Source organism: Polypterus senegalus, chromosome 12 (genome assembly GCF_016835505.1).
Source record: "Polypterus senegalus isolate Bchr_013 chromosome 12, ASM1683550v1, whole genome shotgun sequence".
NCBI lineage: Eukaryota > Metazoa > Chordata > Cladistia > Polypteriformes > Polypteridae > Polypterus > Polypterus senegalus.
Window position 1 is genome coordinate 123368659 of NC_053165.1, and position 26910 is coordinate 123395568.

General features: G+C 40.9%; 1 protein-coding gene across 3 annotated transcripts in view; it reads left to right on the top strand.

Annotated features, from left to right (window-relative positions):
• The window catches only part of vps33b (VPS33B late endosome and lysosome associated), a 114931-nt gene that overhangs the window by 22663 nt on the left and 65358 nt on the right, over positions 1 to 26910 (top strand). For 2 of the 3 annotated variants that reach the window (XM_039773359.1, XM_039773357.1), the window contains exons 2-3: positions 19647 to 19754; positions 19963 to 20043. In XM_039773359.1, coding sequence (XP_039629293.1) covers positions 19659 to 19754; positions 19963 to 20043 — 177 coding nt within the window. In that variant the 5' untranslated portion in view covers positions 19647 to 19658. Of the gene's footprint in view, positions 1 to 6193; positions 6234 to 19646; positions 19755 to 19962; positions 20044 to 26910 lie in introns of those variants that run through there. The other variant, XM_039773358.1, reaches the window with a different exon arrangement.

Here is a 26910-nt window from a genome sequence, read left to right on the forward strand (position 1 = left end):
TCTCCATCTGTCTCCCTCCCTAGGGCAGGGCTGACCACAACCTTGTCCACCTCAGGCCCCTTTATAAACATGTTGTCCAGAGGCAACCTGCAGTCGAAAACTGTTACGAGGTAGACAAAGGAAACCGAGCAGACTCTGCAGGGGTGCTTTGAGGCAACGGACTGGGATGTTCTCTGCAGTTCCCACAGGGACAATATAGACAATCTGACAGACTGCATCACAGAATACATTAACTTCTGCGTGGACATGGTTGTTCCCAAAAAACTGTTTGTTGCTTCCCCAACAATAAACCCTGGGTAACCAAAGACATCAAAGCCACACTCAACAAGAAGAAGAGAGTTTTCAGAAACGGTGACAAAGAAGAGTTATGACTGATATGGAGAGAGCTGATATTTAAGATTGTAGAGGGGAAAGACTGCTATAGGAGGAAGCTGGAAAGCAAACTCCAAGTAAACAACTCCAGGGAGATGTGGAATGGAATGAGGGCCATTACTGGCTTGAACCAAAAGAGAGATGTTGGGATGGATGGGGACATTGAACGTGCAAACGACTTAAACTTGCACTTTAATAGGTTTGACCTCCCTTAGTCTCCTCCCTCCTCCACACCTGGCTCATCTCACCTTCTCATTTCTCCTCCTCCCTCTCCCGACCCCACAGCCTGCCTCTCTCTGTCCTTCTCAGCAGTTGACATCAGAAGGGAACTGTGTAGTCTCCATCCCAGCAAAGTTGCGGGTCCCGGACGGCATCCCAGGGCCCTCAGGTGTTGTGCTGCCCAGCTGTGTGGAGTGCTACATTTGATCTATAACATGAGTCTGAAACTGCAGAGTCTCTCTCGCTCTGGAAGACATCATGTTTGATTCCTGTCCCTAAAAGACACATCCATCGACACCCAATCGACTACAGGCCAGTGGCTCTGATTTCAAGACTTTATGAAAACACTGAGAGACTCATACTGAAACATCTGCTTATGCTGGTGGAGCCCTGGCTAGACCCCCCTACAGTTAAATACTGGTCCCGTATCGGCATAGAGGATGCCTTCATCTACGTGCTGAATCAGGCTCATTCTCATCTGGATATTGTTGGGAACACGGTGAGGGTCATGGTTTTTGTCTTCTCCAGTGCCTTTAACACATTCAGACCATCACTACTTGGGAATAAGCTCACAGAAATGCAGTTAGATGCCCCACTTGCAGCCTGGATTGCGGACAGTTTAAACAATCGACCACAGCATGTCCAAATGAAGAGCTGCCGCTCTGAAAGCATCAAGAGCAACACGGGGGCGCCACAGGGAACTGTCCTATCACCTTTCCTCTTCACCATCTACACATCTGACTTCAGGTACAGGTCTCAGTCATGTCACCTGCAGAAATTTTCCACGACTCTGCCGTGTGGCCTGTATCAGGGATGGTCAGGAGGAGGACTATAGGGGTGTGGTGGAAAGCTTTGCTGGGTGGTGTGAGCAGAATCATTTACAGTTAAACATCACAAGGACTGGTGGTGGACTTTAGGAAGCGGGCTCCTCCTCCCACCCCTGTCACTATCAGAGGAATGGAGGTTGAAGTAGTTTATGACTGTAGGTAACTGGGAGTACACATTGACAGTAAATTTGAACACAGATACTGTGATTGAGAAAGGGAATAGCCAGCTCTATCTAATGAGGAGGCTTAGGTCATTTAATGTATGCAGGAAAATGCCGACAATGATTAATCACTCTGTGATGGAGAGTGCGGTGTTTTTACAGCTGTGAGCTGGGGCAGTGTGGTGAAGACAGCTGATCACAACAGGCTGAACAAGCTGATTAAAAAGGCTGGTTCTGTCCTAGGCGTCAAACTAGAGGATCTGACGGAGGTGTTCGAGAGGAGAATGCTAAAAAAGCTCCTCAGTATCATGGACAACCCCTCTCACCCCATGCAACCTCCTTGAGGAACCATCAGAGCACACACAGCAAAAGACTCATTGCCCCCAATTGCAGAACTGAACACCACAGGAGATCTTTTCTACCTGTGGCAATAAGGCTTTATAACTCCTCTTCATTCTGTAGGTGTTCTTTTCAGCCTGTATGGCGGTATGTTAGTCCCATTATGTCATCACAAGGAGCTAGTTCATTTTACTGAGGCACAAGTACCAAGTCACTTTTCATAACCTACACTAATAATCTGTATTTAATAATAATCTGTTATATTTATATTTTGTATATTTGCACAATTGTCATATGCTTGTTATATGCTGTCGTATTTTTTGTACATTTGCACAATTACTATTTTTCTATTTTTAAATCTTTATTGTACTATATTTATTTCTCTTGTTGCACTGAACATCCCAATGACATAAGAATTTCCCTCGGGATGAATAAAGTCCTTATCTTATTCACTTTGAGTTATTAGTCTTATATGTCTTATAAAAGCTGTTTTTCTTTTGCAGCTTCTTTTTTAACTCTTTATTAACCCACTGTTGAGTTTTTTTAATTTCCTATTAATTTCAATTTAGGTATGTACCTTTCCTGCATTACTTGTAAAACATTTTAAACCTGTTCCACTGCTCCTCAGCTGTCTCCACACTTGCTATCTATCTTTTTAGACTTTGCCGCTTTTGCTCGTAAGGTATTGCTCTACCAAAGTTAACCTTAACTTTAGTCTTTGCATCCTCACTTTTACAAAACACTGAGAACTGCTTTATATTATGGTTATTTGGCCCTAGTGGTACAATCACCTATACACCCTCAATTCTGTCTTGATTATTACAAAATACTAAATCCAGACAAGCTTCATCCTCGTTGCTGTTTTAAAATACAGTGTTAAAACAGTCACTGATTACTTCTAAAACTCCTGCTCTTGTGCTTTTCCATTTGCAAGGTTATCTCACTAGTATTCAGATAATTAAAGTCCCAAATGACTATAATATCCCCTTATCCCCTTATCGGACAGTAATTTCAACACACATCTTTTTAGTAATATTAAAAAGGCAAGTTTACAGGGGGATATTATAGTCATGGGGGACTTTAATTATCCAAATATTAACTGGGATAACCTTACAGATGGAGGAGCACAAGAGCAGGAGTTTTTAGAAGTAATCAGTGACTGTTTTTAACACAGCATGTTAAAGCACCAACAAGGGGTGAAGCCTATCTGGATTTAGTATTCTGTAATAATCAGGATAGAATTGAGGGTGTAGAGGTGATTGAACCACTAGGGTCAAGTGACCATAATGTAATACAATTCTCAGTATTTTGTAAGAGTACAGATGCAAAGACTAAAATTGTTAAGATGAACTTTGGTAGGGCTAATTTTGAGCAGATGCGACAAAGTCTAAGTAGGATAGACTGGGATAAGCTTTTAAATGTGGAGACAGTCGAGGAGCAGTGGAACAGGTTTAAAAATGTTTTACATGTAATGCAGGACAGATACATACCTAAATTTGGAAGTAATTGGAAACTAAAAGAAAGAAGTTGCAAAGGAAAAACTGCTGTATAAGGCATATAAGACTAATGACTGCAAAGAGAACCGTAGCGCATATGAGAAAATGAGGGCAACCATTAAGAAGGATATCAGAGAGGCTAAAAGACAGTTGGAGAGGAATATAGCAGATAAGGCGAAAGAAGACCCCAAGAGATTCTTTCAGTATTTTAGTAGTAAAAGAACAGTTAAGGAGGAGGTCAAGTTCATCAGGAATAGTAAAGGGCAATTAAAAGATACAGACTATGAAATAGCAGATGCCCTAAACTTACATTTTTCTGAGGTGTTTATAAGTGAACAAGTGGATAACCTCCCAGAGGTAAACGCAACTACTAAGGAGATACTGAGGGATTTGGAAATTGTAGAGGGAGAAGTGCTACTCAGATTAAAAAAGATGAAATCAAACAAATCACCAGGTCCAGATAATATTTATCCTCGTGTTCTTAAGGAGGCTAGTGAGTACATATATAAACCCTTGACACATATTTTTAGGAAGTCACTGTGCACTGGAGAGATTCCAAAGGACTGGAAAATGGCAAATATCATCCCATTATATAAAAAGGGTGACAGGGCAGATCCAAGCAACTATAGGCCAGTAAGCTTAATAAGCATCACAGGAAAATTAATGGAAGGAATTATTAAGGATAAGATTGAGCAAGACATGGCCAGGACAGGAGTTATTCTGAACAGTCAGCATGGGTTCAGAAGAGGGAGGTCGTGTTTTACTAACATGTTGGAATTCTATGAGGAGGCAACAAAAGGATACGATCAAAGTGGAGCTTATGATATTATTTATCTGGACTTTCAGAAAGCATTTGATAAGGTGCCACATGAGAGGTTGGGCATCAAGTTAAAAGAAGTGGGAGTTCAGGGTGATGTTTTTAGATGGGTGGAGAATTGGCTGAAACACAGGAAGCAGAGGGTGATGGTGCGAGGAACCTCATCAGAACTGGCCGATGTTAAGAGTGATGTTCCACAGGGGTCAGTGCTAGGGCTGCTGCTATTTTTAATATATATAAATGATTTAGATAGGAATATAAGTAACAAACTGGTTTAGTTTGCAGATGATACCAAGATAGGTGGATTAGCAGATAATTTGGAATCCGTTATATCATTACAGAAGGACTTGGATAGCATACAGGCTTGGGCAGATTTGTGGCAGATGAAATTTAATGTCAGTAAATGTAAAGTGTTACACATAGGAAGTAAAAATTTTAGGTTTGAATACACAATGGGCGGTCGGAAAATCGAGAGTACACCTTATGAAAAGGATTTAGGAGTCATAGTGGACTCCTAGCTATCAACTTCCCAACAGTGTTCAGAAGCCATTAAGAAGGCTAACAGAATGTTAGGTTATATAGCACATCTGTGGAGTACAAGTCCAAGGAGGTTATGCTCAACCTTTATAATGCACTGGTGAGGCCTCATCTTGAATACTGTGTGCAGTTTTGGTCTCCAGGCTACAAAAAGGACATAGCAGCACTAGAAAGGTCCAGAGAAGAGCGACTAGGCTGATTCCAGGTCTACAGGGGTTGAATTATGAGGAAAGATTAAAAGAGCTGAGCCTTTACAGTTTAAGCAAAAGAAGATTAAGAGGTGACATTATTGAAGTGTTTAAAATTATGAAGGGAATTAGTACAGTGGATCGAGACTGGTATTTTAAAATGAGCTCATCAAGAACACGGGACACAGTTGGAAACTTGTTAAGGGTAAATTTCGCACAAACATTAGGAAGTTTTTCTTTACACAAAGAACGATAGACACTTGGAATAAGCTACCAAGTAGTGTGGTAGGCAGTAAGACGTTAGGGACTTTCAAAACTCGACTTGATGTTTTCTTGGAGGAAACAAGTGGATAGGACTGGCGAGCTTTGTTGGGCTGAATGGCCTGTTCTCGTCTAGATTGTTCTAATGTTCTTATAAACATGCCTTTTTAACATTACTAAAAAGATGTGTATTGAAATTACTGTCTATGTTGGGTGGTTTATAACACACTCCTAAAATAAGGCCTCTTTCCCTAATGCTTTCCAGGTGAAGCCACACTAAGACGGGGCTCATTGTCCAGCTGAAGAGGACTTGCATTTAAATTCTGTTTGACATAAACAGCAACTCCATCTCCTTTTCTGCCCTGTCTGTCCTTCCTAAAAAATGTGTATCCCTCTATGCTACACTCATCCCCATCTTTATTATTTAGCTAGGTTTCTGTTATTGCTATAATATCATAATTAGGCTCTGCTACATACATACAAAAAAACTCATAATCCTGGCCCACCTTAAATCCCTTCGCACCTCTCCGTCAGCGTCTTTTGTGTTGTAAATGTGTCAATCAACACAAACTGCAAGCAGCCTGTTATCCTATCCCCCCTGACCACTGCCGCAGTTCAAGTCACAAAGAAGGTTGTCAGTGCCACCTGCAGCTAAAGTCACTTCAGTACACATGTACTTTGTCAGCATGCCCGTGTCGATCAAACACAGGAAATTCTGCAGTCTACTTGTGACGTTACGCTGTAGGAAGATAAGTAAATAAATCAAGGTAATTAACATTCGATCTGACTTTTATATAAGTAACATGTAAATGTTTTTTATGTAAAGACCATCACAAAACATAATCACAAACAGGACTTTGATCGATACATTGGCAAGCTTTGTAAGCCCTGCTTTTTTTCTTTGAAGGACACGTGTAGGTGCAGATTGACTGGCAGGATGACGCCCGACCTGTTGCTGCATCCAAACAGTGCCATCTTTCACCTTTATGCCTGGTGCAGCTGCGTTGTTCTTATGTGTAAGTGGATGTTTCTTGCAGGAAGGTCTTTTGTTCTCTTTCTTCGATGTAGAACCCTCATCATCATATCTGAGTTCCCCTCTGTTATAGCACGTCTTTATTTGAAAGCTAACAATATCAGATCGGCGGGAGCATGAATGTGACTGAGAGAATAAAACTGAATTAATGAAAAAAAAAGCTAACTTTTACAAGTACCATAAATTTACACTGGCTGTTACAGACTCAAATCAAATGTATGTTTTTATTCTATAATAGAATAAGAGCAGCTCACTACTCAAAACAGAGGCATCTGGGATTGAACTGTGAATGTCTTGATTACAAGTCAGTAGGTCTTACTGCTACACCACCAAAGCGGTCATATCAATGTCGCACCCTAACGCGAGTTCTTTTTCTGCAGTTATATCTATACTAATAAAAGGCAAAGCCCTCACTGACTCACTCACTCACTGACTCATCACTAATTCTCCAACTTCCTGTGTAGGTAGAAGGCTGAAATTTGGCAGGCCTAATTCCTCAGGGGAGACTGTATTTATTCCTCGCATCCCTTGTGGACAAAATCTCAGACCCGACAGCAGGTGTGGTTATAAAGCCGCTTTATTTTTAGAGTCACGGTGAGAAGAGTTTCAGAAAAGCAGACAATCAAATATACATGACAGCGTCAGGGCTCTTCTGATCCCGTCTGTTGGGTGGGGTCCAGTTTTATACCCCTAGAATGCGTAATTTAATATCATTATAAAATGTAACAGTCAACACATTTATTATACACAAACCTTTAGCCCCTTCAACGCCCCTTGTGCAACTTGATTTCTTGGCTCCTTTTGTTATGGCGTTCAGATGTAAGCTAAGGGAAAACGTGATAAGGCAGACTCATGTGTGGAATGCTCAGACCTTGAGTCCTTTGCACAAACATTTTTCTGTTTGCTAAAACAAAGCATGCTATTACATGGTTTTGTAAAGCTTACTTCTCAGACATGAATTAGTACAAGGGAACGAAGAGAACATTCGTCTTCCACATTCCCCCCTTTTTTAGCAAACAAAAATATTTGATCAGGGAGAGTTGAGTAGGAAAGGGTAGGAGAGGAGGATGGAGTGGAGTGGGTGGAGGAGTGTGGGGTGGCTGTGCTGATCTGAAGCATTTTTTCTTTGTGTAAGAAGTAAGCTTTTGCCATAGAGGCAGTAAAATACTTGGATACAATGTATCTTATCAAGGGAACAATACAGCAAGCTACAAGCAGGAGAACAATTAAAGCAACTGTAAGAGAGATGAAAACTGATTTAAGCCATTGGCCCCAGGACCCAAAAGTGGACATAAACCATTTGTCCCAAGGATTAGAAATGCCAGAATTAGTAGCTAGTTCATGTCAAATCAGCTAAAGCACGGGTGATTGATCCATCAGGAGCTGTATTATTAGGGATATAGGTACAGCATGCATCACCAAACATAGCACAAACGCCTCCTTTCTCAGCCAAGAGCATATCTAAAGCCAATCGATTTTGCCAGGTCATGAGGGATGTTTTATCAAGTTGCTCATGGATACCTTCAACAGCTTCTTTAGTAAAATTTAAGAATCTTTGTTGATTATAATAGAGGTAATTAATCCAATCTACATTTTTGTTTATAGTAACCTGAGGAAAAATAGACTCAAATTCGGCAACAACTTGGTCCCTTGCCTTGAACTTATCAGGGACTCCACGAGGGACTCGAATGGAATCAAAATACACCCCAGGGCCATGTAGGGAAAACTGGGAAGGGTCCACAGAATGGGGTTGACGATGTCGGCCAAACATGGTCGACACATGGAAGGCAGTTAAAGGGAAAAGTCGGAAAGGCATAACAAATTGTATTAAAGCAGAAGTGCCAGTCCAGTCAGGTGGAAGGATGTCAAGCAATTTAGACCTATGGCACATCCACCAAATATCAGTATTCTGAGTAATCAGAAAAATTGATAATTTGGAAGCTAAAGAGGAAGAATTAATCGGAAAAGTTTGGAAACAAAAGAGGATGGGATATTACCAACATTTGTGCCACGAGAGGAAGTGAGGTTTCTAAAAACAGGTATAAATACCTTCATCAGGCTGGAATATCGGGGGAGTCATGGGAAGAGTAGGGGGAAAAAGAAGGGAAAGTGTAATGTAATTAGAGTCGATTGGAATAGAGGAAGAGATAAAAAGGGCAAGTAGGCAAGGAAGGCCAGTAGGATCAGATATGTTAGAAAGAGGAAAAGGGACAGTGGCCAAATGTGGCCTAGCTATAGCACATGCATAGCAATCAGATTGATTCACTTGTCTAGCGAATATAATACCCATTGCAGCCAACGGTTCTGATCCCCATACCCAATTTCAATAGAAAAGTGGAAGAAGAGGTGGAAATATTCATGACCTTGACAGGGGCGGTTTGGACCAGGGGTAGGAGAGAGAGGTGTGTGTGTGGGGAAATGGGAGGTGTTAGTAACAGGGTTCTCAACCTTAATTTGAAATCTCCCTAGAGGATCTATTCCAGATACACATGCCCCTAAAATACAGGTTCCTGAATCATGTAAAGAAGGGTTCTTCAGAGTAATGATCAAAGGGTTACAATGGTATTCGGCACATTCATGAGGGGCATGTCCTTTTATAATAGAAAACGATATTTCAGACCATACTTCTGGGCCTTATAGGGTTGATAAACCCCAGTCATCAGTTCCAGTATTAGCCAAAACCCAGTCCCACATGTCACAGTTACTTCGAATCCAGAGTTTGTAACAGTTACACACACATATTTGTCAGACCAGTTCCACTGGATTTGTCGATCAGTCCCACAGTCAATAATAGAACAGAAATCCACCTGAACTGATGTGGTGATTCCGAAAGGAAAAGTCAAGGTGACCAGAGCAGTCGACAAGGGGATGGAAAGACATAGTAGGACCACAATCAAGGGTGCCATCTTTTGCAATGTGAGATGTGAATCCAAGCAGGCAGTCCCTCAACTTTAACAGCATGTGGTGTCTACAGCAGAACTTGGAACGGTCCTCTCCACCGAGGGTGATGCCAATGTTTCCTTCGAGTATCTCTAGCCAGAATCCAGGTTCCTAATGGAATCGGGGAGTCCTTTGATGGAGGACTAGTTCTCCAGGCCTGATTCACCTGCTCGTGGACTTCCTTCAGAGAAGCTCGGAGACCTGTAAGACTGGAAAGAAGATCATTGTCCACAGTATGCAGTGTAACATTACCTATGACCATGCCGACTGGCATGGTCCATCCGGTCAGAATTTCGAATGGCGACAGCCCTAACTGCCAATGTGTTCTTCCCCTTAATCCCATCAAGGCCAGAGGCAGAGCATCAGGCCAAGTTAAATTTGTTTGCTCACAGATTTTAGCCAATTTAGATTGCAAGGTACCATTGCATCGTTCCACAATACCTCCACTCTGGGGGTGGTATTTGCAATAATGATGCACATTTATCTGGAGCCAGGTGGTTAATTCATTTATAATGGAATTTAGTGGGTGCCATTATCAGTTTGTAATTTCTGTGGTATTCCCCATCTAGGAATGATTTCCTTTATCAAAGCTTTTGCCACAGGTTTGGCATCTGCATGTTTGGAAGGGAAAGCTTCCACCCATCGGAGAACACATCAACAATTACTAAACAGTATCGGTACCCTTTGATGGTGTTAATTCAATGAAGTCCATTTGAAGGTGTTCGAATGGACCCATTAGGTTAGGTGTAATGGCGGGACTTACCTGGGTGCCCTTTCCTACATTAAACTTTTGACATAATGCACAGCACCTGCAGAACTGCTCTGCATATGTAGAGAAACCTACAGCTTCCCAATATTTTTCAACATCTTGAACCATGGCGTCTTTTCCAGCATGGTCTAGGCCATGGGCGATTTTTCCATACCTGGGAAAGAAGCTTTTGGGAGGAAAGGTTTGTTAGTTTGCTTATGGGTCCAGACTCCATCAGAGAGGGACCCTTCTTTGGACCATTTTCTCTTCTCTGTGTCCGTGGCTGCATTCTGTAAAGAAATAATTTGATTATCAGTGTCCTGGTCATTTCTCTGTTTGAATAAAAGATTGGTGTGTTATTATACGCAGCCCGTTTAGCAAAATGATCAGCTAATTTGTTTCCTTTACTGACAGGATCCTGTTTTCCTGTGTGAGCTTGACATTTAACGATCGCTAGCTTTGATGGTTTCGTTATGGCCTCTAAGAGGGATTCTTTTAGTTTTTTATGTTGAATGGGCTTGCCAGTACTGGTCTTGAATCCCTGAGTTTCCATAGTGCCCCATGATCATGGCTGACTCCAAAAGCATATCTAGAATCAGTATAGATAGTTACAATTTTTCCCTCTGACAACTGACAAGCTCGGGTGAGAGCTATCAACTCAGCTGCCTGCGCTTAAACTTGAAGAAATTGGTTTGCTTCCAGCAGGTGGTCACCTTTGACCACTGCATAGCTGGTTGAAGGTGTTCCATTTTCCAATCATAAAGAACACCCATCCACAAAAATTATCTCTCCTGTTCCTAAGGGTGTTTCCTGTAGGTCTGGTCTAGGTTTTATAACCTTAGTTATTTTATCATGACAGTTGTGGGGTTCCCCTTGATTTTCAGTTGGAAGCAATGTAGCTGGATTTAAGGTGGAGCACCTTTCTATGGTAACGTTTGACAATGTACAGAGTATATTTTGGTAGTGTATTTCCCTAGCAGTAGTGAGATGTGAGGTTTTAGCCTGTACTAAAATGGAGTGTACGCGTGAGGCACTTTTACCACTAGGGGCTCATGAGCACTATATCTGTACTGGCTAGCACGGCCTCTGTTGTGGCTGCTACAGCTCTGAGACAGGTTGGAAGTCCCACAGCCACTGGATCCAATTTTTCAAAAATAGGCTAAGCCTTTGTTTTTCTCCATGGAGTTGTGTAAAAATGCATTCATATATCCCCTTTTCGTCCACAAACAGAGTGAATGGACGAGATAGTCAACAGTCCCAACGCATGCAAACAGTAGGGCATTTTTTTTTTTTAAGTCACATAGAGCCTTCCCAGCTTGATCATTCCATGCCACCTGACCAGAAAGGGGAGATCAGGGGTTGCAAAAGCTGTGCTCTTTCATTGAAGTTTAAAATCCATTGCCGGCAGTATCCTATAATGCCTAATACAGACACAACCTGTTGCTTTGTAACATGTCTTGGTCTAGGAAGATTTTGAATGGTGTTTATACGGTCGCTAGAGAGAGAGAGAGCTCTTGTTTCACAAGAAATGTCATGACCTGAATATTTCACAGTTGTTTGAATTAACTGCAGTTTTGTTTTAGAAACTTTGTGGCCATTTTCTGCTAAATAATAACAATTGCTGAGTATCCGTGCACAATCTGCTTTGTAGTACTATATTACACAACATTCCACATACTGTATCAATACACTGTCTTTTCCGCCAAAAGCCTTTTAAATTTTGAGCAAGAGCTTATCCAATACACAAGGGCTACAATATATCCCTGAGGCATAACGGTCCATGTCCAACGGCGGTTTTGGAAAGTAAAGGCAAACCAGAATTGAGAGTCGGGTGCAAAGGAATACAAAATAAGCATTAGCAAAGTCAATAACAGAGAAATAACAGGCGGACGAGGGTATCGTAGAAAGAATAGTGGAAGGATTAGTAACAATAGGTGCCCTAGGAAAAACTGCAGAATTTACGTGTCGAAGATCTTAAAATGCCATGAACCGTCAGCCTTTTAAACAGGTAAAACGGGGGAGTTGACTGGAGAGTATTTAACTTGAATGACTGCTCCACGTTTCACGAGATCGGAATGTACGGCGGAGATGCCAGCCTCTGCTGCTGGAGACAGAGGATACTGGGAGCGATGCGGCGGAAGGAGGATTTTGGGTAAATCACCAGTGGCTCACAGTGTGCTATCCTTCCATAATCATTTTCCCCTGGGACCAAAGTGCATCGGGAAGTGAGAAAAGCCAAGTGGGAGAGGCGGTTTGCAATGAAAAAGCAGAAAGGGAAGGCGGCACAAATGCACGATGTACTAAAAAATCATTTTGAAGCACAAACTTTAGTTATCAAATGATCTGAGGTATCAAAGATACCCGGAACAACATGTAGCCAGTCCGTCCTATTGAAACATTGTTCCACCCAATCCCCAATTTCAACTCAGTGAACGGTGCTATAATTGGCTAAAGAAAAACATGGGGAACCAAACCTCCGAAATAGAAAATGTTTTGGGAATATGTGAAGTGCACTGACAGCAGCAGCTGTGTGTGCATGAGAAAAAAAATGCAAGGGATATGGAGGGTCTCTGGGCTAGTACCTGAAAAGAAAAGATTCTAACCAAGGTGTGTCCACTTCAGAAGGGAAGTACTGGGCAGTGCAGTGGAGGGTGTTGGGGACTTGCAAGTGGGGAAAAGAATATAAGAGTGTAGGGCTTTAGGAGAATGGTGTGTGAGGAGATGTTCAGGGTCCAGGCTGCAAAAGAGGGCTTAGTGTGGGGGGAGGTTTGGCACAGGAATTTAGGAATAGAACAGTGAAACCCTCGTTTGGTTAGAGAAATAGAGAGGGAGAGCGTAGTCATCATCCCTTCCTGAACAGATTAACAGGGCAGAGTTGATTTAATAAAAAAAACGGTGCATCAAAGTGGAACCACTGGAATGGAGCTGAACTCGAAGAGGTTTAGACACCAGTAAAAAATGTGGTTGTCCAGAAGCACTAAGAACAGTCAGTGTATCGTTCGAGGCAGATTAGAAAGCAGTTTCAGTACCATTCAGCAGCAAAGTCAATAAAGGATCTGTGTCCGCATGGCAAGTGAGCAAAGGCAACTGAAAAGAGTGGCTGGGGGTCCCTGTGAAAGGAATATCCTCAGGTTCAGGTAAGGAAGGTGGAGGGAAGAAGCTGATGTGGGCAATTGCTGCAGAAGTGTCCCATCGTAACAGGCAAGATGTGTAGGTGCTTGATCTGAGGGAAGAGGCGGCTGAGCAGACGAAGAATTCGGATTAGGGAGTAAAAATCCACGACCTCTCCCCCGGCTTCGCCCCTGTTCTCGGAAAAATCCACGTCTTTCACGTCCTCGCCCCCTGCCTGAGGCAGCTCCACCTGCATAATAATTCATTTGTGCCGCGATTAACTTGGTCTGAGTGTCTGACTCTTTTTGTTTAGTCTGTCGTTCAGCATGCTCGCGTGTCTTTTTTTTAACTTCATCAAAAGTGGCACTTTCCCATCCAAATACAGGACGTGCGTACTTTATTTTGAATATCACTTCTGAGTCCTGACAGAAAAGGAAGAACTCCTGCCTTGTTACGGTCGTCTGGGCTGTCTAAGCCAGAATGGTTTGTCAACAAGTCCTGAATGCGGTGTGCCCATTCATCTACTGTCTCATCTTTCTTTTGTTTGGCAGCTGAAAAGGTATCAGTCGGTGCCCTTTTTATATTTTGCAGCTATTGCAGTTTTCACAGATTCCCATTTGGCAAGGAAAAGACCCTCATTATTTTGTCCACGAGGCAATGCCTCATTCCAATGCCACTGTACTCCATTATGCTGCCCATGATTGACAGTAGCACAAGTGGTGCCCAACTTTCTGCATAGCACCTGGGTCCACTCGGCCGCACTGGGTTATATATGTTGTCTAGTTGCTGCACCTGTTCCACAAACTTCAACCCACCGATTACCTTAGGATCAGGCAATTCGGATCTCTGAGGGTTTTGCTTCTAGCACGTTGTGAAATGGAGGGCTTTTTGTGTAAGTTAGAAGAGCCTCCCATAGCCCCTAACAAGTGGCCGTCAGTCTCATCATCAGGATCTGTAAGTGAGGAGGGGTCACATTGATATTGTTCATCAAAGAAATCATCAGTAACTGGGGCATCGGTAACCACAGGAGCCGTTGGGGCAATGATTGAATGTGGCCGTGGTACGGGTTGTGGGTAAAGTGTTGGGGAAGAGAGCACTGGATATAAAAGTTTTTTTTTATTTTTATCACTCCTTCTCCTCCTTCCTTCAGACTGGGGTCCCGTATCAGCCTACACTTTCTGTAAAGCTATAAGCAGCTGTTCTTTTTCCTTTCTATTCTTAAGTTCAGCAACTAAAAGCTCTTTCCGTTTTTGTGCCGCTTCCAACGTACGGTCTTTAATAACCAATTCCCATCTGTCATAAATATCCATCCGATAAGGACCTCCATTACAACAACCCTGTGTATTTCTGCACAGTATTTTTCTAATTCATTGTATTTCACTTATATCTCCAGTTCCTTCCACTGGTCATCTACCTCCACTGTCCTTATTCCACCTCCTACATGTTTTTTTAATTCCTGTCTTCTTTTCAATGAGCTTTCTAGGGGACCCGCCTTTCGATCCCGACAGCGCACTTGGAGCCTGGCGATCCCCCGAAAATAATCCTTCTAACGTTAGGTTTTTAGGACTCTTGGGGGACTGTTTGACTGGCTACTGATTGTTTTTCCCATAGTGAGTGGCAGGATCTCAGCAGAAAGTGACTCAGCCCTCGATAAACCTCGTTCCACTCGCCGTCCGCTCCTATTCCCGGATTACAGCTTCAGGTGACTTCGTGTCCGTTTATTCGCATCAGCAGAATCCTACATCAATACGCCCCATGGAGTCCGGGATATGGAGGTTTTTACCCCGATCCCTTCATCAGACGGTTTGTATGCGTCAATCTGCCAGGGTATTGTCTCCGTCACCTTAGCAACCCGTTGAAACAAGAGTATGACCAGACAGCAGATGAAAAACTCGACCTCCCGTTTATTTAGACACACATTCTCTAAATACGCCCTTTCACCCCGTTCCTCAAATTATTACAGGAGCGTGCCACTCGCCCCTTTTCTAATCCTTTCCAAAGGGGTGACTAGCTAACATTCACACTGTGCCGCTTTCCGTAGGGTCCCCAAGCCTCTTTCCGTGAGCCCTAGAACACTCCTATGTATTTTCCATACAGTATGCTTTCTTATTCTTTATTTTGCATATGCTTTTTATTCCTTTTCCTTCTATATTCATATTACTTCCAGCACACCAGTCAAACTAACAGGAATCCCCCGATCTACTCACCGTGACTCCATCCACCTGCATGGAAATGCCCGTCAAGTCGTGCCTCGTATCGGCTAGGAGGAGGTCAGGGACTCCCCACGCAGGAAACGCCCAAGGCAGGCCAATCCTACATTTACCGGAGCTGGACTCGATCCGGCCAGAATCGGCTCCACCACGGTCATCTGGACGATCCTGCACAAGGAGCCGTCTGCCGTCTCCTGCCAAACGTTGGGCGCCAAAACTGTGGACGAAATCTCAGACCCGACAGCAGGTGTGGTTATAAAGCTGCTTTATTTTTAGAGTCACGGTGAGAAGAGTTTCAGAAAAGCAGACAATCAAATATACATGACAGCGTCAGGGCTCTTCTGAACCCCGTCTGTTGGGTGGGGTCCAGTTTTATACCCCTAGAATGCGTAATTTAATATCATTATAAAATGTAAGTCAACACATTTATTATACACAAACCTTTAGCCCCTTTTGTTATGGCGTTCAGATGTAAGCTAAGGGAAAACGTGATAAGGCAGACTCATGTGTGGAATGCTCAGACATTGAGTCCTTTGCACAAACATTTTTCTGTTTGCTAAAACAAAGCATGCTATTACATGGTTTTGTAAAGCTTACTTCTCAGACATGAATTAGTACAAGGGAACGAAGAGAACATTTGTCTTCCACACCCTCTCATACCCTCTGACCTCCCATTCCAATTCAAATGACTCCAATTTCCAGTAAGTGTCTGCTTCACTATGACAATAAATAAGTCACAGGCCCAGACTCTAAAAAAGGTCACCATTGACTTGACACAAGATTACTTCTCATACGGCCAACTGTACATTGCATGCTCAAGCGTAAGCTAAGCAGACAGCTTGGTAATTTAACTTGCTGAGGGCAGAACTGCAAACGTCATTTACAAAGAGATCCTTACATCCTAAAATTGTGTATTTTTCATATACAACATTTACAATCATAAATTAAAACTCTTTACAATAATCAAATTCACTCTCAATACTAAAATAAGCCTACGAAAGTTACATTGACAATCATGCTACGTTATTTTTAAATGTTTCCTTTTCTTTTTCATAACTTCTTTAACACACTACTTCTCTGCTGCGAAGCTCGGGTATTTTGCTGGTTCTTGAATAAAAGAGTACTTGTTTTGTTATACTTGTATCTTTTGTGAAAGTGTATATTTAATATTTGGACTTCAGGCTTCACACATTATACACTTCAGTCAGTGTAGCTGCGTTTTCCCAAAATTACCAGCAGCTTCAACTCAAAAAATGGGATTCAACAATAGCCTGACGCGCAGAAGTGATTCCACAGACAAAATATCTTCATTTTTAAAAGTTTAGTTAAGTTTTAAAGTAAAACAGTTCACACAAAAAAAAGCTAAATTAAAATGGCATATCTCTAATCGTTACTATTTACTTAACATTCTGAACCATTTCAAAACGGTCAGAAAACTGTATGCTTATCCCATTTTTAAGTTTAAAATGGATCTTTTAAGTCCCTATGTACTGGGACCTGTTCTAAACAACAACTGAGCTTATCATCACACTGTTTCTCAGTTACAGTAAGGAGGTTCTATCTCTTGCTAACTTATAAGGGGGAAACGACTATACCATAAGTTATGGCTATGAAAGAAATTTATGTTCTATTCAAATTAAGCAAACATTAATATGTGTTTAACTCAAAACTTCAGCTTTCTAAAGATTGGCTCTTACAGTCAGTTATTATTAAAACATGAAAAGTGTTTATGTTTTAACAACATGTCTACATAGATTGTTGTAGACACGGAACACACATGAAATGTATGTATTACAAATGACGATATATTATTTACCCTCTACAACTCCAGCACTTCACTCCAAGATAAACACTGAGCACTGAGAACCATCTTTGCGAATTGAACTGCGGCAGTGGGGAGGGGGATGGGATAGCAGGGTGGTTGCTGCTTGTGTTAATCGACACATTTACAGCATAAAAGATGCTGACGGGGTGGTGCAAAGGGATTTAAGGAGGGCCAGAATTACGAGTTTTTTCATAGGCTTTGGTAATTTGAGTGTTAAACAATCCTCAAACCAACCTACTCATACGCCTCCCCAGTATATTCAGATGTAACCCATCGCGGCGGAACAGGTACCATCTGTTCCAAATGGAGTCCCAATACTCCATAAACCTATACCCTTCTACCCTAAACCAAGATTTTAGCCATGCATTAAATTTCCGCAGTCTTACCTAGACTGGCATGTGGCACAGGCAGGACTTCGGAGGAGACTACCTTGTCAGTTCTGCTTCTCAGCTTGGTACCTAACTCTTCGAATTCGGATCTCAGAACTGACAGGCTACCGTTATGTATGTCATTTATTCCAACATGAACAATAACAACTGGATCCAACCTTGCTCTGGCCAAAAGCCTATCCACCCTTCCAGGAAGGTCCCCAACCTGTGCACCCTGAAGGCAACACACCATTCGAGAATCTCTGTCTCTGGAGCAAACCTTTTCTTCAGTTCCCCCTAATGATTGAGTCCCCAACTATCACTACCTCTCTCTTTCTGTGAACTGGTTTTGAGGAGGCTTGTTGGGGCTCCTCATCCCAGCCTCCCACCTCAGAATCATCAGAGACACTGACCAGCTCTGTAAGGACCTGAAAATGGTTTAACACTTCTAATTCTGAGATTGATGCCCCCAGGCAGTGTGCACACTATACGTCATGCCTTATGACAGTGACCCACCTATCTCTACCTGTCTGGTCAGGAATCTTCTCTCTCTTTTTTTTTTTAAACTTACCAGTGGTCTAGAGATTGCATAATCTTTTCTTTTAGATTGTTTCATTATGACCTGGATGTTGTTTACATCTGTAATATTCATCCACACTTAATTCAGTTCAGGCTTACGAGGCTACAACCTATCCTGCCAATATGAAGCATAGAGCAGCAACTAGCTCTGATTGTGACTGCAGCCTACTGCATCAAATGCTGATGAACATTACCTCATACTATGTTTCTTGCCACTCACCTCGCTACCTCGATATTGTTGATTCTGAGAGATATAACTGCATTTCATTACGCACTCTAAGTATGTCACCATCTAACTCACTGATGTAGATAAGAGAAGAAAGAAATTAAACAACTACTTTTAGTTTTAGTAGCATCATCAGAAAAGCTACGTATTTTGGCATGTAGAAGCTTAGATAAAAATTGACCAGCCATTGCCTATTAAAGTAACTAAACTTAGTTTAATGGTCAGTTTTTCAGATGTTTCAGATACTGTTTTTTAGATGTGGAACCTGGTTGCTAAGAGCCAGTAGCATTATTATATACTTGGTAAACTCATTCAGGAACATAGTGTATGGACAGGCTGGATCTGATACTTAACATAAATCTAAGTACATATCTCAATTGTTATCTGTAGAAGCACCATTTCATTAGAACTGCATCTTAGAACTAAGGATAGTTGCAATTCCACCTCCAAAATAGTGAATACAGTGATCCTTCGCTATATCGCGCTTTGACTTTCACGACTTCACTCTATCGCGAATTTTAAATGTAAGCATATCTAAATATATATCACGGATTTTTTGCTGGTTTGCGGATTTCTGCGGACAATGGGTCTTTTAATTTATGGTACATGCTTCCTCAGTTTGTTTCCCCAGTTGATTTCATACAAGGGACGCTATTGGCGGATGGCTTAGAAGCTACCCAATCAGAGCATGTATTACGTATTAACTAAAACTCCTCAATGATATACGATAAGCTTCCCGCACGGTGCTTGATTGTTTGCTTTTCTCTGTCTTTATCACTGTCTCTGACTTTCTCTGCGCCTGATGGAGGGTGTGTGAGCAGAAGGGCTGTTTGCACAGAGGCTATTTGCCTAGAAGATACGGACGCTTTATCGTGGTGCTTCGGCATACTTAAAAGCCCAAAAGCACGTATTGATTTTTTGATTGTTTGCTTTTCTCTCGCGCTCTCTCTCTGACATTCTCTGCTCCTGACACGCATTCCTTTAAAGAGAAGATATATTTGCATTCTTTTAATTGTGAGAAAGAACTGTTATCTCTGTCTTGTCATGGAGCACAGTTTAAACGTTTGACTAAAGGGTGTTATTTCATGTCTAGAGGGCTCTAATAATGTTAACAGTGTGGGAGAGTTTATAAGGGCTTAAAATATATAAAAATAACTATACAAACATATGGTTTCTACTTCGCGGATTTTCATCTATCGCGGGGGGTTCTGGAACGCAACCCCCGCGATCGAGGAGGGATTAACTTTTAATTTGCAGGCAAGGTTTGATCAGAAAAAAACAATAAATAGTCTTATCAATGAACATATTAACTAATGTTGATATTTACATTTTCAGATCCAAAGGTAGTGAATTCAAATGCTAATGCTGCATGATGTGGTTCATTTTCAGGACATTTAAACCATGGCTTTCCACAGCAGAATTGATTCCTCTGAAACCCCTAAATTCTCTGACCTTAAAAGACTGGCCTGTGACCAACTCATCTATCTTCTAGAACAGGTAAATAGTGTTAATAGTAAAGATTTTTTTTCCTTGACATTTTATAAGTGTTGCTGTGTACTGCAGCTCAGTTTAATTTTGTTGCAGTTTCTTGTTAATTATTTCTTGTGTGTAAAATATGTTGTAGTCATTTTTCTCTTGTGATTTTTTTATATGACCACGCTATATTTTAATAATATTACCATTAATATTTTTCTTCTAATTTTAGTTGCCAGGAAGGAAAGATCTTTTTATTGAAGCTGATTTGATGAGCCCCTTAGATCGCATTGCCAATGTTTCCATTTTAAAGGTATTGTACATCACAGATTCAAGTTTAGAAAAATAAATCTGAAAACTACTGCTTTTAGGTAGGTGAACAGTTTTGCATGTAAATACATACATCTAGTTTATAACAGACACTTTAGAGTCTTATAGTATTAATGGCATTATCTTGAAAAATATAATATAACTAGACATTAAGCCCTTTACAATATCGGGCGTTAGAACAGTATTGCATAAACATTATTAGGAACAGTCTATATTAAATGGCAAGGGACCTTGACCTCATTCTGTTTGTTGTCTTAATTATTTTTGTTAAAAATATTTTTGCAAGAACCTTAAAGTAAAATATTAAAAATAAAATAGAAACGTATATGACAATACAGTAAGTATAATTAATATTGCCTTAGTGTAAAACTTTATAATAATCTGTAATACACAATATCTGAAGAAGATATTTAGGAAAATGTATTTATTTTTTTACCTCAGGAAATTTTTCAATAAAATTTCATTATAGATATTTGTTGTAAACACTCTTGTTCAGGACCATCTACATCGTTGACAACAACATCTGTAAAACTTCTAACTCTTGATAATGCAACATATAACGGACCGTGGCTGAATACTGGTTCTGGCAAGTAAATGGCAACTTTTTCTAAGGTTTGCCCTTGAGCTTTATTAATTGTTATGGCAAAGGCTAATGTAACTGGAAATTGTCGCCTTCTTATGGTAAAGGGTTAATTAGTAGAGAATGGAGCCAAATCAATACGGGGAATATTCTGACGCTCATTTTCTTTTTCTTCAATCGATCTGTTTGCTCGTATTTTTCTTTGTCTTTCAGCCTTTCTTTTGTTTATTATTACTTGCTGAGCTGGCTGTTCTTCCAGGATATGTTGCTTATATACGATTTGAGTGTTTGTGTCTTTTGTCCTACTTGACGTGTCCTTTTTTTTTGGGTGGCATGTTGTTAGTAGATAGTTAGTAAACATGCACGGGGCAGTATGCGTGGCGTCAACCAAGCAATGGATTTTATTTCCGCGGCCGCGACTACCCAATCAGCACTCTCCCCAGCAATGCTGTCCTTTATATTGCGCACTTCACCAAAAGACACACACACATGAACATCTGGACGCACACAGGGGTTTTATTAAAGAGGATGATGTGGATGTATAACATTTATGTAATACACAAAGTGTTTAAAGCTTTGCAGTTTTGACATAAAATTATTAGTTGAACCACCTGACAAGTAAAAGCCTGTCTGAATTCAATTTCTTTTAATGCAGTCACTGTTTATATAATCATAATAGTTGTACTGCAAGTTGTATGTTCAGCAGATTCTACCCCTCTTTCTAAGTAGAGTGTAACAATGAGTGGTAGGCACTGGTATGTGAATAAGTAAATAATTAGCAGCATAGCAGCAGATAGTATTCAGTAAGTGAATTTTCTTATCAAAAAGAAATTAGGGCTCATTTTAGGGAAATTTTATGACTGGTGAGTGGAGGACAGCATAGGAAGGCACACAAGCGGTATATGCATAGTTGCACAGAAATTGAAAGCGAAGATGTAGTAAGAGGGACATAGGGTTAGGAGAACAGACAGGGAAGCAAGCAGGGGAAATGTTCAGTAACCTCAAAAAACGGAACACAGCAGGCAGTTGAGGTGGAAGGTTATTTCAGGAGCTTAAACAGCTCTTTCCTGAAAGAATTCAGTAACTTGTTGTCCTCTGTCTTCAAGCTGTCTATTCTTGTTATTATTAGTGATTTAAGTATTCATGTATGCGATGCGTCTGATACATTTGTTTCAAAATGTATTATTCTGAACTTTTCCAGTCTGGTCCTGGCTTTTTCTTCTCAAAATTAAATTAATACTTTAGTTCGTGCATTTAATGAACATAGTCTTTCTATTTCAGACAAAATCACTTTTATTAAAACTAGGTTTGCACTCTCAATAAATCCCACTCCCTGGTTCAATGACAGTGTTTAAGGCTTGACACATGAATGTTGGAAAGTGGAGCATCTGTGAAAATCCACTCAACTTCAGGTTCACTGCCTTTACCTAGAAGATTTCTTAGTTTGTTTGATGCTGGACTTTTTGGAATGTGGCTTGGACAATTTAGGCCTCCTCGAAGGCTGCGCCTGAAATAGATGCCGGCTGATCCAGCACCTTGAGCTCAGGGTGACAGTACTAGAGGAGGTGGTGGCTGGCCTGCATTGTAGTAGAAAATTAAAGGACCTGGCCGAGGTGTCCTTTATGGAGATGGTGTTCACACCTAAGGTGGCGTGGGGGGAGACTCTAGACAGGCACGTCAGTATCTGACGTAGATGCAAGGTAAATGGACCATCCAATGCAGGCAGTAATTTCAACACACTTACTTTTAATAGTATTAAAAAGGGAAGTAGGGGGATATTATAGTCATTGGGGACTTTAACCAGATATTAACTGGTTAACCTTGCAAAAAGAGTAGTACAAAAGCAGTAGTTCTTAGACATAATCAGTGACTGTTTTTAACATAGTACCGTAGATACTCGCGTATTAGTCGATCTCGCAGATAAGTTGAGTGTATTTTTAAGCCAAAAATTATGAAATTTGTTATGACCCGCGTATAAGTCGAGGGTAAAATTTGGGTTTTTTCATGGCCCGTTGTCTTAATAAGTACGGTCTTCTCACCAGTACCTGCTACAGTTCGATTCCCCGGCATATCAAATGTCATTGCCGTTTCATCCATGTTACCAATGCTACTGAGATCAAAGCCATGCCTTTGTCTTTGCTTGATAAAAAATTTATGAAAGGAACTGATCTTTTCTTCTAGATCTTTCGGCAGCTTCTACGCGATTTTTGTTCGCTGATGAAGGCATAGCCCTTATCTGTTCATAAACCGCGTATACCAGCTAGCCGATGCTTGAAATTCCAACAAAAGCTTATGTGGTGTTATGGGTCCACAGCTCTCTTAGCAAAGGGCGTTTTAGTTTTTAAATAAATAATTACTGCGCTCGCGACTTAGCGAGCTGCAGGGCGATCTGCAGTGTGGGCGTTTCTCACCTAGTGCACAGGTGAGGGACTGCCCACATCCGTGATTGTTCCTGTGGCTAATGTGCTGCAGCTGCTATGTCCTCTCTGCATATAAAGAGATGCGCGAGTCAATTAGAGAGGAAGGAAAAACGGAGTAAAAAAAACAAGAAAGAGAAAGAAAGAGAAAGCAGGAGAGAGAGCAAGATGGTACGAGTGGGCGAGTGAGCGAACGAGCGCTCGCAGGCATCTAGCTTTGTGGAAGCCAAAACGAAGTAAAAATAAAACAAGGAAGAGGAAGAAAGACAGAGGTGGCTGGAGAAAGCAGGAGACAGAGAGACAGTGCGAGTGGGCGAGCGAGCGAACGAGCGCTCGCAGGCAGCTGTGTGGAAGCCTGGGTGTTAGGCCAACACCTGGGAGTTGAAGTAGAAGTCGCTCCCGCTGAGTGATCATGTAGCGGGAGTGACCAAAGAAGAAAAGACTGTCCACATAAGGCCAGGATGGCAGCGGGAGCCGGGACGCTTGGAGGTGAAGTCTTTGGTGTGGGCGTCCTGGATGCCAAGGTTCCAAGTCTCAGGCCTGGGATGAGTGCCAGACCAAAGCCAGGATCGGGAGGACTCCAGACCTTTGTGTGTGTGAGAGAAAGGACAGCTGCTGAAAGAGCATCTCGCCTGCTGTAAAGCCCAACCAGGAGAAGCAGGTGAGACGCTAGTTTAAAAGAGGCACCGGGCTTATTGATTTTAAAGACTGCTTCCAGCAACGCTTTAACCTTGGGTTTTTAAAGGATTGTTTTTCTATTTTATTGATTTTTAAACCTCCACTTATGCTTTATGGATTATTTATTTAATGAAGAGTTCTTTTGAATCACTGTACTGTTTACTTTGAATACTGATTTTAATTGACTGTTTTAAATAAAAGCACTGTGCCATTACCTAAATTCTATGGAAAATTGTGTTGCCCCGTGGATAAGTCGACCCTGTTTTTTTGAATGAATTTTAAGGCATACATTTTTCAACTTATACGCGAGTATCTACGGTATATTAAAGCACCAGTGAAGGTGGAAACCTGTCTAGATTTAATATTTTGTATTAACCAGGATAGAATTCAGTGTGTAGAGGTGATTGAACCAAAGACTGAAACTGTTATGTTAAACTTTGGAAGGGTAAATTTTGAACAGATACACGTGGATGTGCTTTTAGGTTTGGAGACATTCGAGGAGCAGTGAAAAAGGTTTAAAACATTTTATGTATAATGCAGGACAAGTTTATCCCAAAATTTTTAAAAATCCACATGGGTAAATAAGGAGTTGAAAAAGAAGGTGGAAAATAAAAAGCAGCTATGTAAGGTATATAAGACTAATACAGTAATCCCTCGCTATATCGCGCTTCGACTTTTGCGGCTTCACTCTATCGCAGATTTTATATGTAAGCATAACTAAATATATAACGCAGATTTTTCGCTGCTTTGTGGGTTCTGCGAACAATGTGTCTTTTTACTTCCTGTACATGCTTCCTCAGTTGGTTTGCCCAGTTGATTTTATACAAGGGACGCTATTGGCGGATGACTGAGAAGCTAACCAATCAGAGCACGCAGTTAAGTTCCTGTGTGCTGAATGCAGTGTTAACCAGGAAGTCTAGTCTCACTCGTTCAGCATCAACGTGTTTTGCTGTGTAAAGAGTTAACTTTTGTGCTCTTTTGTGTTTATCTTTGTGCATAGTCAAGCCCTTCGTTATGGCTCCAAAACGATCTGCTCCTGCTACTGCTTCAGGGGCGTGCCCAGCGCCAACGGAAGATGTTAACGATTGCCGAAAAGGTAACCGTTTTGCATTTGTTGAAGGAAGGGAAAAGCTACATCGCTGTAGGACGCCATTACAGCATCAATGAGGCTATGATTCTTTTTATTTAAAAAGTAGGAAAGGAATATAAGATCTACGGCCGCAGTGTCCTTTTAACCAGGGTGCAAAACGAGTTGTAAGTGGATGTAATAAGGCAGTAGTTTGGAATGAATCTGCTTTAGGGATTTGGATTGAAGAAGAATAACGGCAACTGTGCTACACAGTTGCCTGAAGTGGCTCCTTTAGAAGGGCTGTAACGCTCTCCTTTGTTGTGCAGTAAAATTAAACTCATTGTTATCGGACAAGTCGTCTGTGTCATTGTTGGTGAGTAACCATAATTAATCTTCTACTTAAAGTACTTAGTACATGTACGTAAGTTTAGTGTCACTGTACACACATTTACTGTATACTATTTTTCTTGCATTGTACGTATTTATTGCTGGTGGCCTGTCTATCGTAATGGCTGTAACATATGTGATATCGGAGACACTCGATGTCCTTAAAATAATATTTAGGTTTTACTGTATATAAACAGTGTGTTTATATACATAATTTCAATGAATCTTACCTAATATCTAAGAGAATACAAAGGGATTATGCTGTATAACTCTGCGGGGAATATTTATAAACAGTGTGGGAGAGTTTAAAAGGGCTTAAAATATATAAAAATAACCATAGAAACATATGGTTTCTACTTTGCGGATTTTCACCTATCGCGGGGGTCTGGAACGCATAACCCCACGATCAAGGAAGGATTACTGTAACTCCAATGCTAACTATAGCGTGTATGAGAGCATGAGAATAACCATTACAAAGGATATTAGGGAGTCTAAAAGACAGTTAAAGAGAAATATTCCAGATAAGGCAAAGATGACCCAAAGAGATTGTATCAGAATTTTGGTAGTAAGAAAACAGTAAAGGATGAGATGATGTGTATCAGAAACAACAGTAAGGCTGAATTTAAAAATATGCAGACTGTGAAATGGCAAAGGCTTTAAACTTGTTCTTTAATAAAATTTTCAAATTTGAAGAAGTGAATAACCTCCCAGCAATGACAGGGACTATTAAGAAGGTACAGCGGGGAAAATAAGTATTGAACGTGTCAATGTTTTTCTCAGTAAATATATTTCTAATGTGGCTATTGACATGAAAGTACTTCTTTGTATTCTTTGTTTTGTACCCCAATAAGTACAAGTCATCGCCACTATACTAACAACCCAATTCTGCTTCACTTACTCGGAATATGAAACCGGTGCAATGTATTTTAAGATAGTGAAGCTTTTATCTGTGGCATCTCTGCACAATACCACCCTCTCAAACTTATGCAGTTTTTAACATCTGAAAAACATTCGGGAATAAATCACTTAGAGATATGTACATAGACATAGAATATCTTAGAATAAGCATTTTAAAATGAGGAAGCGGATTCTTTCTCCTCTTTCTTATTCTATTTATTTGTATTAATTTATCTTTCTATTTTTTTTTTTTTTTACTAGTTCAAAGTTTTACTCTGCTGGCCTAGCTCTCTTTCTCATGAGTGGGGGTTGATTTGTTTCAAACTAGTTTTGTTAAACCTAACTTGTTTGTATGGAAGTTTATTTGATTTTAATAAAATGCAAAAAAAAAAACGTAATAAGCCAAGTAATCTACACATGCAAAGAATCAAAACAAATAACTCCATAATTAAGTTGTATGTAATAAAGTGGAATGACACGGTTATTAAGTATTGAACAAGCTTACTGAAATTAATTTGATGCTTAGTAGAAAAGCCTTTGTTGGTAATGACAGCTTGAACAGCTGTATGGAGAAACTAGTCACCTGCATTGCTCAGGTGTGATTTTTGGCTCATTATTCCACACAAACTATCTTCAAATTTTGAAGGTTCCTGGGGCCTCTTCTATGAATTCTGATCTTCAGTTCTTTCCATAGATTTTCAATTGGACTCAAGTCTGGTGATTGACCAGGCCATTCTAGCATCTTTATTATCTTTCTCTGAAACCAATTGAGAGTTTCTTTGACTGTGTGTTTGGGATCATTGTCTTGCTGAAATGTTCACC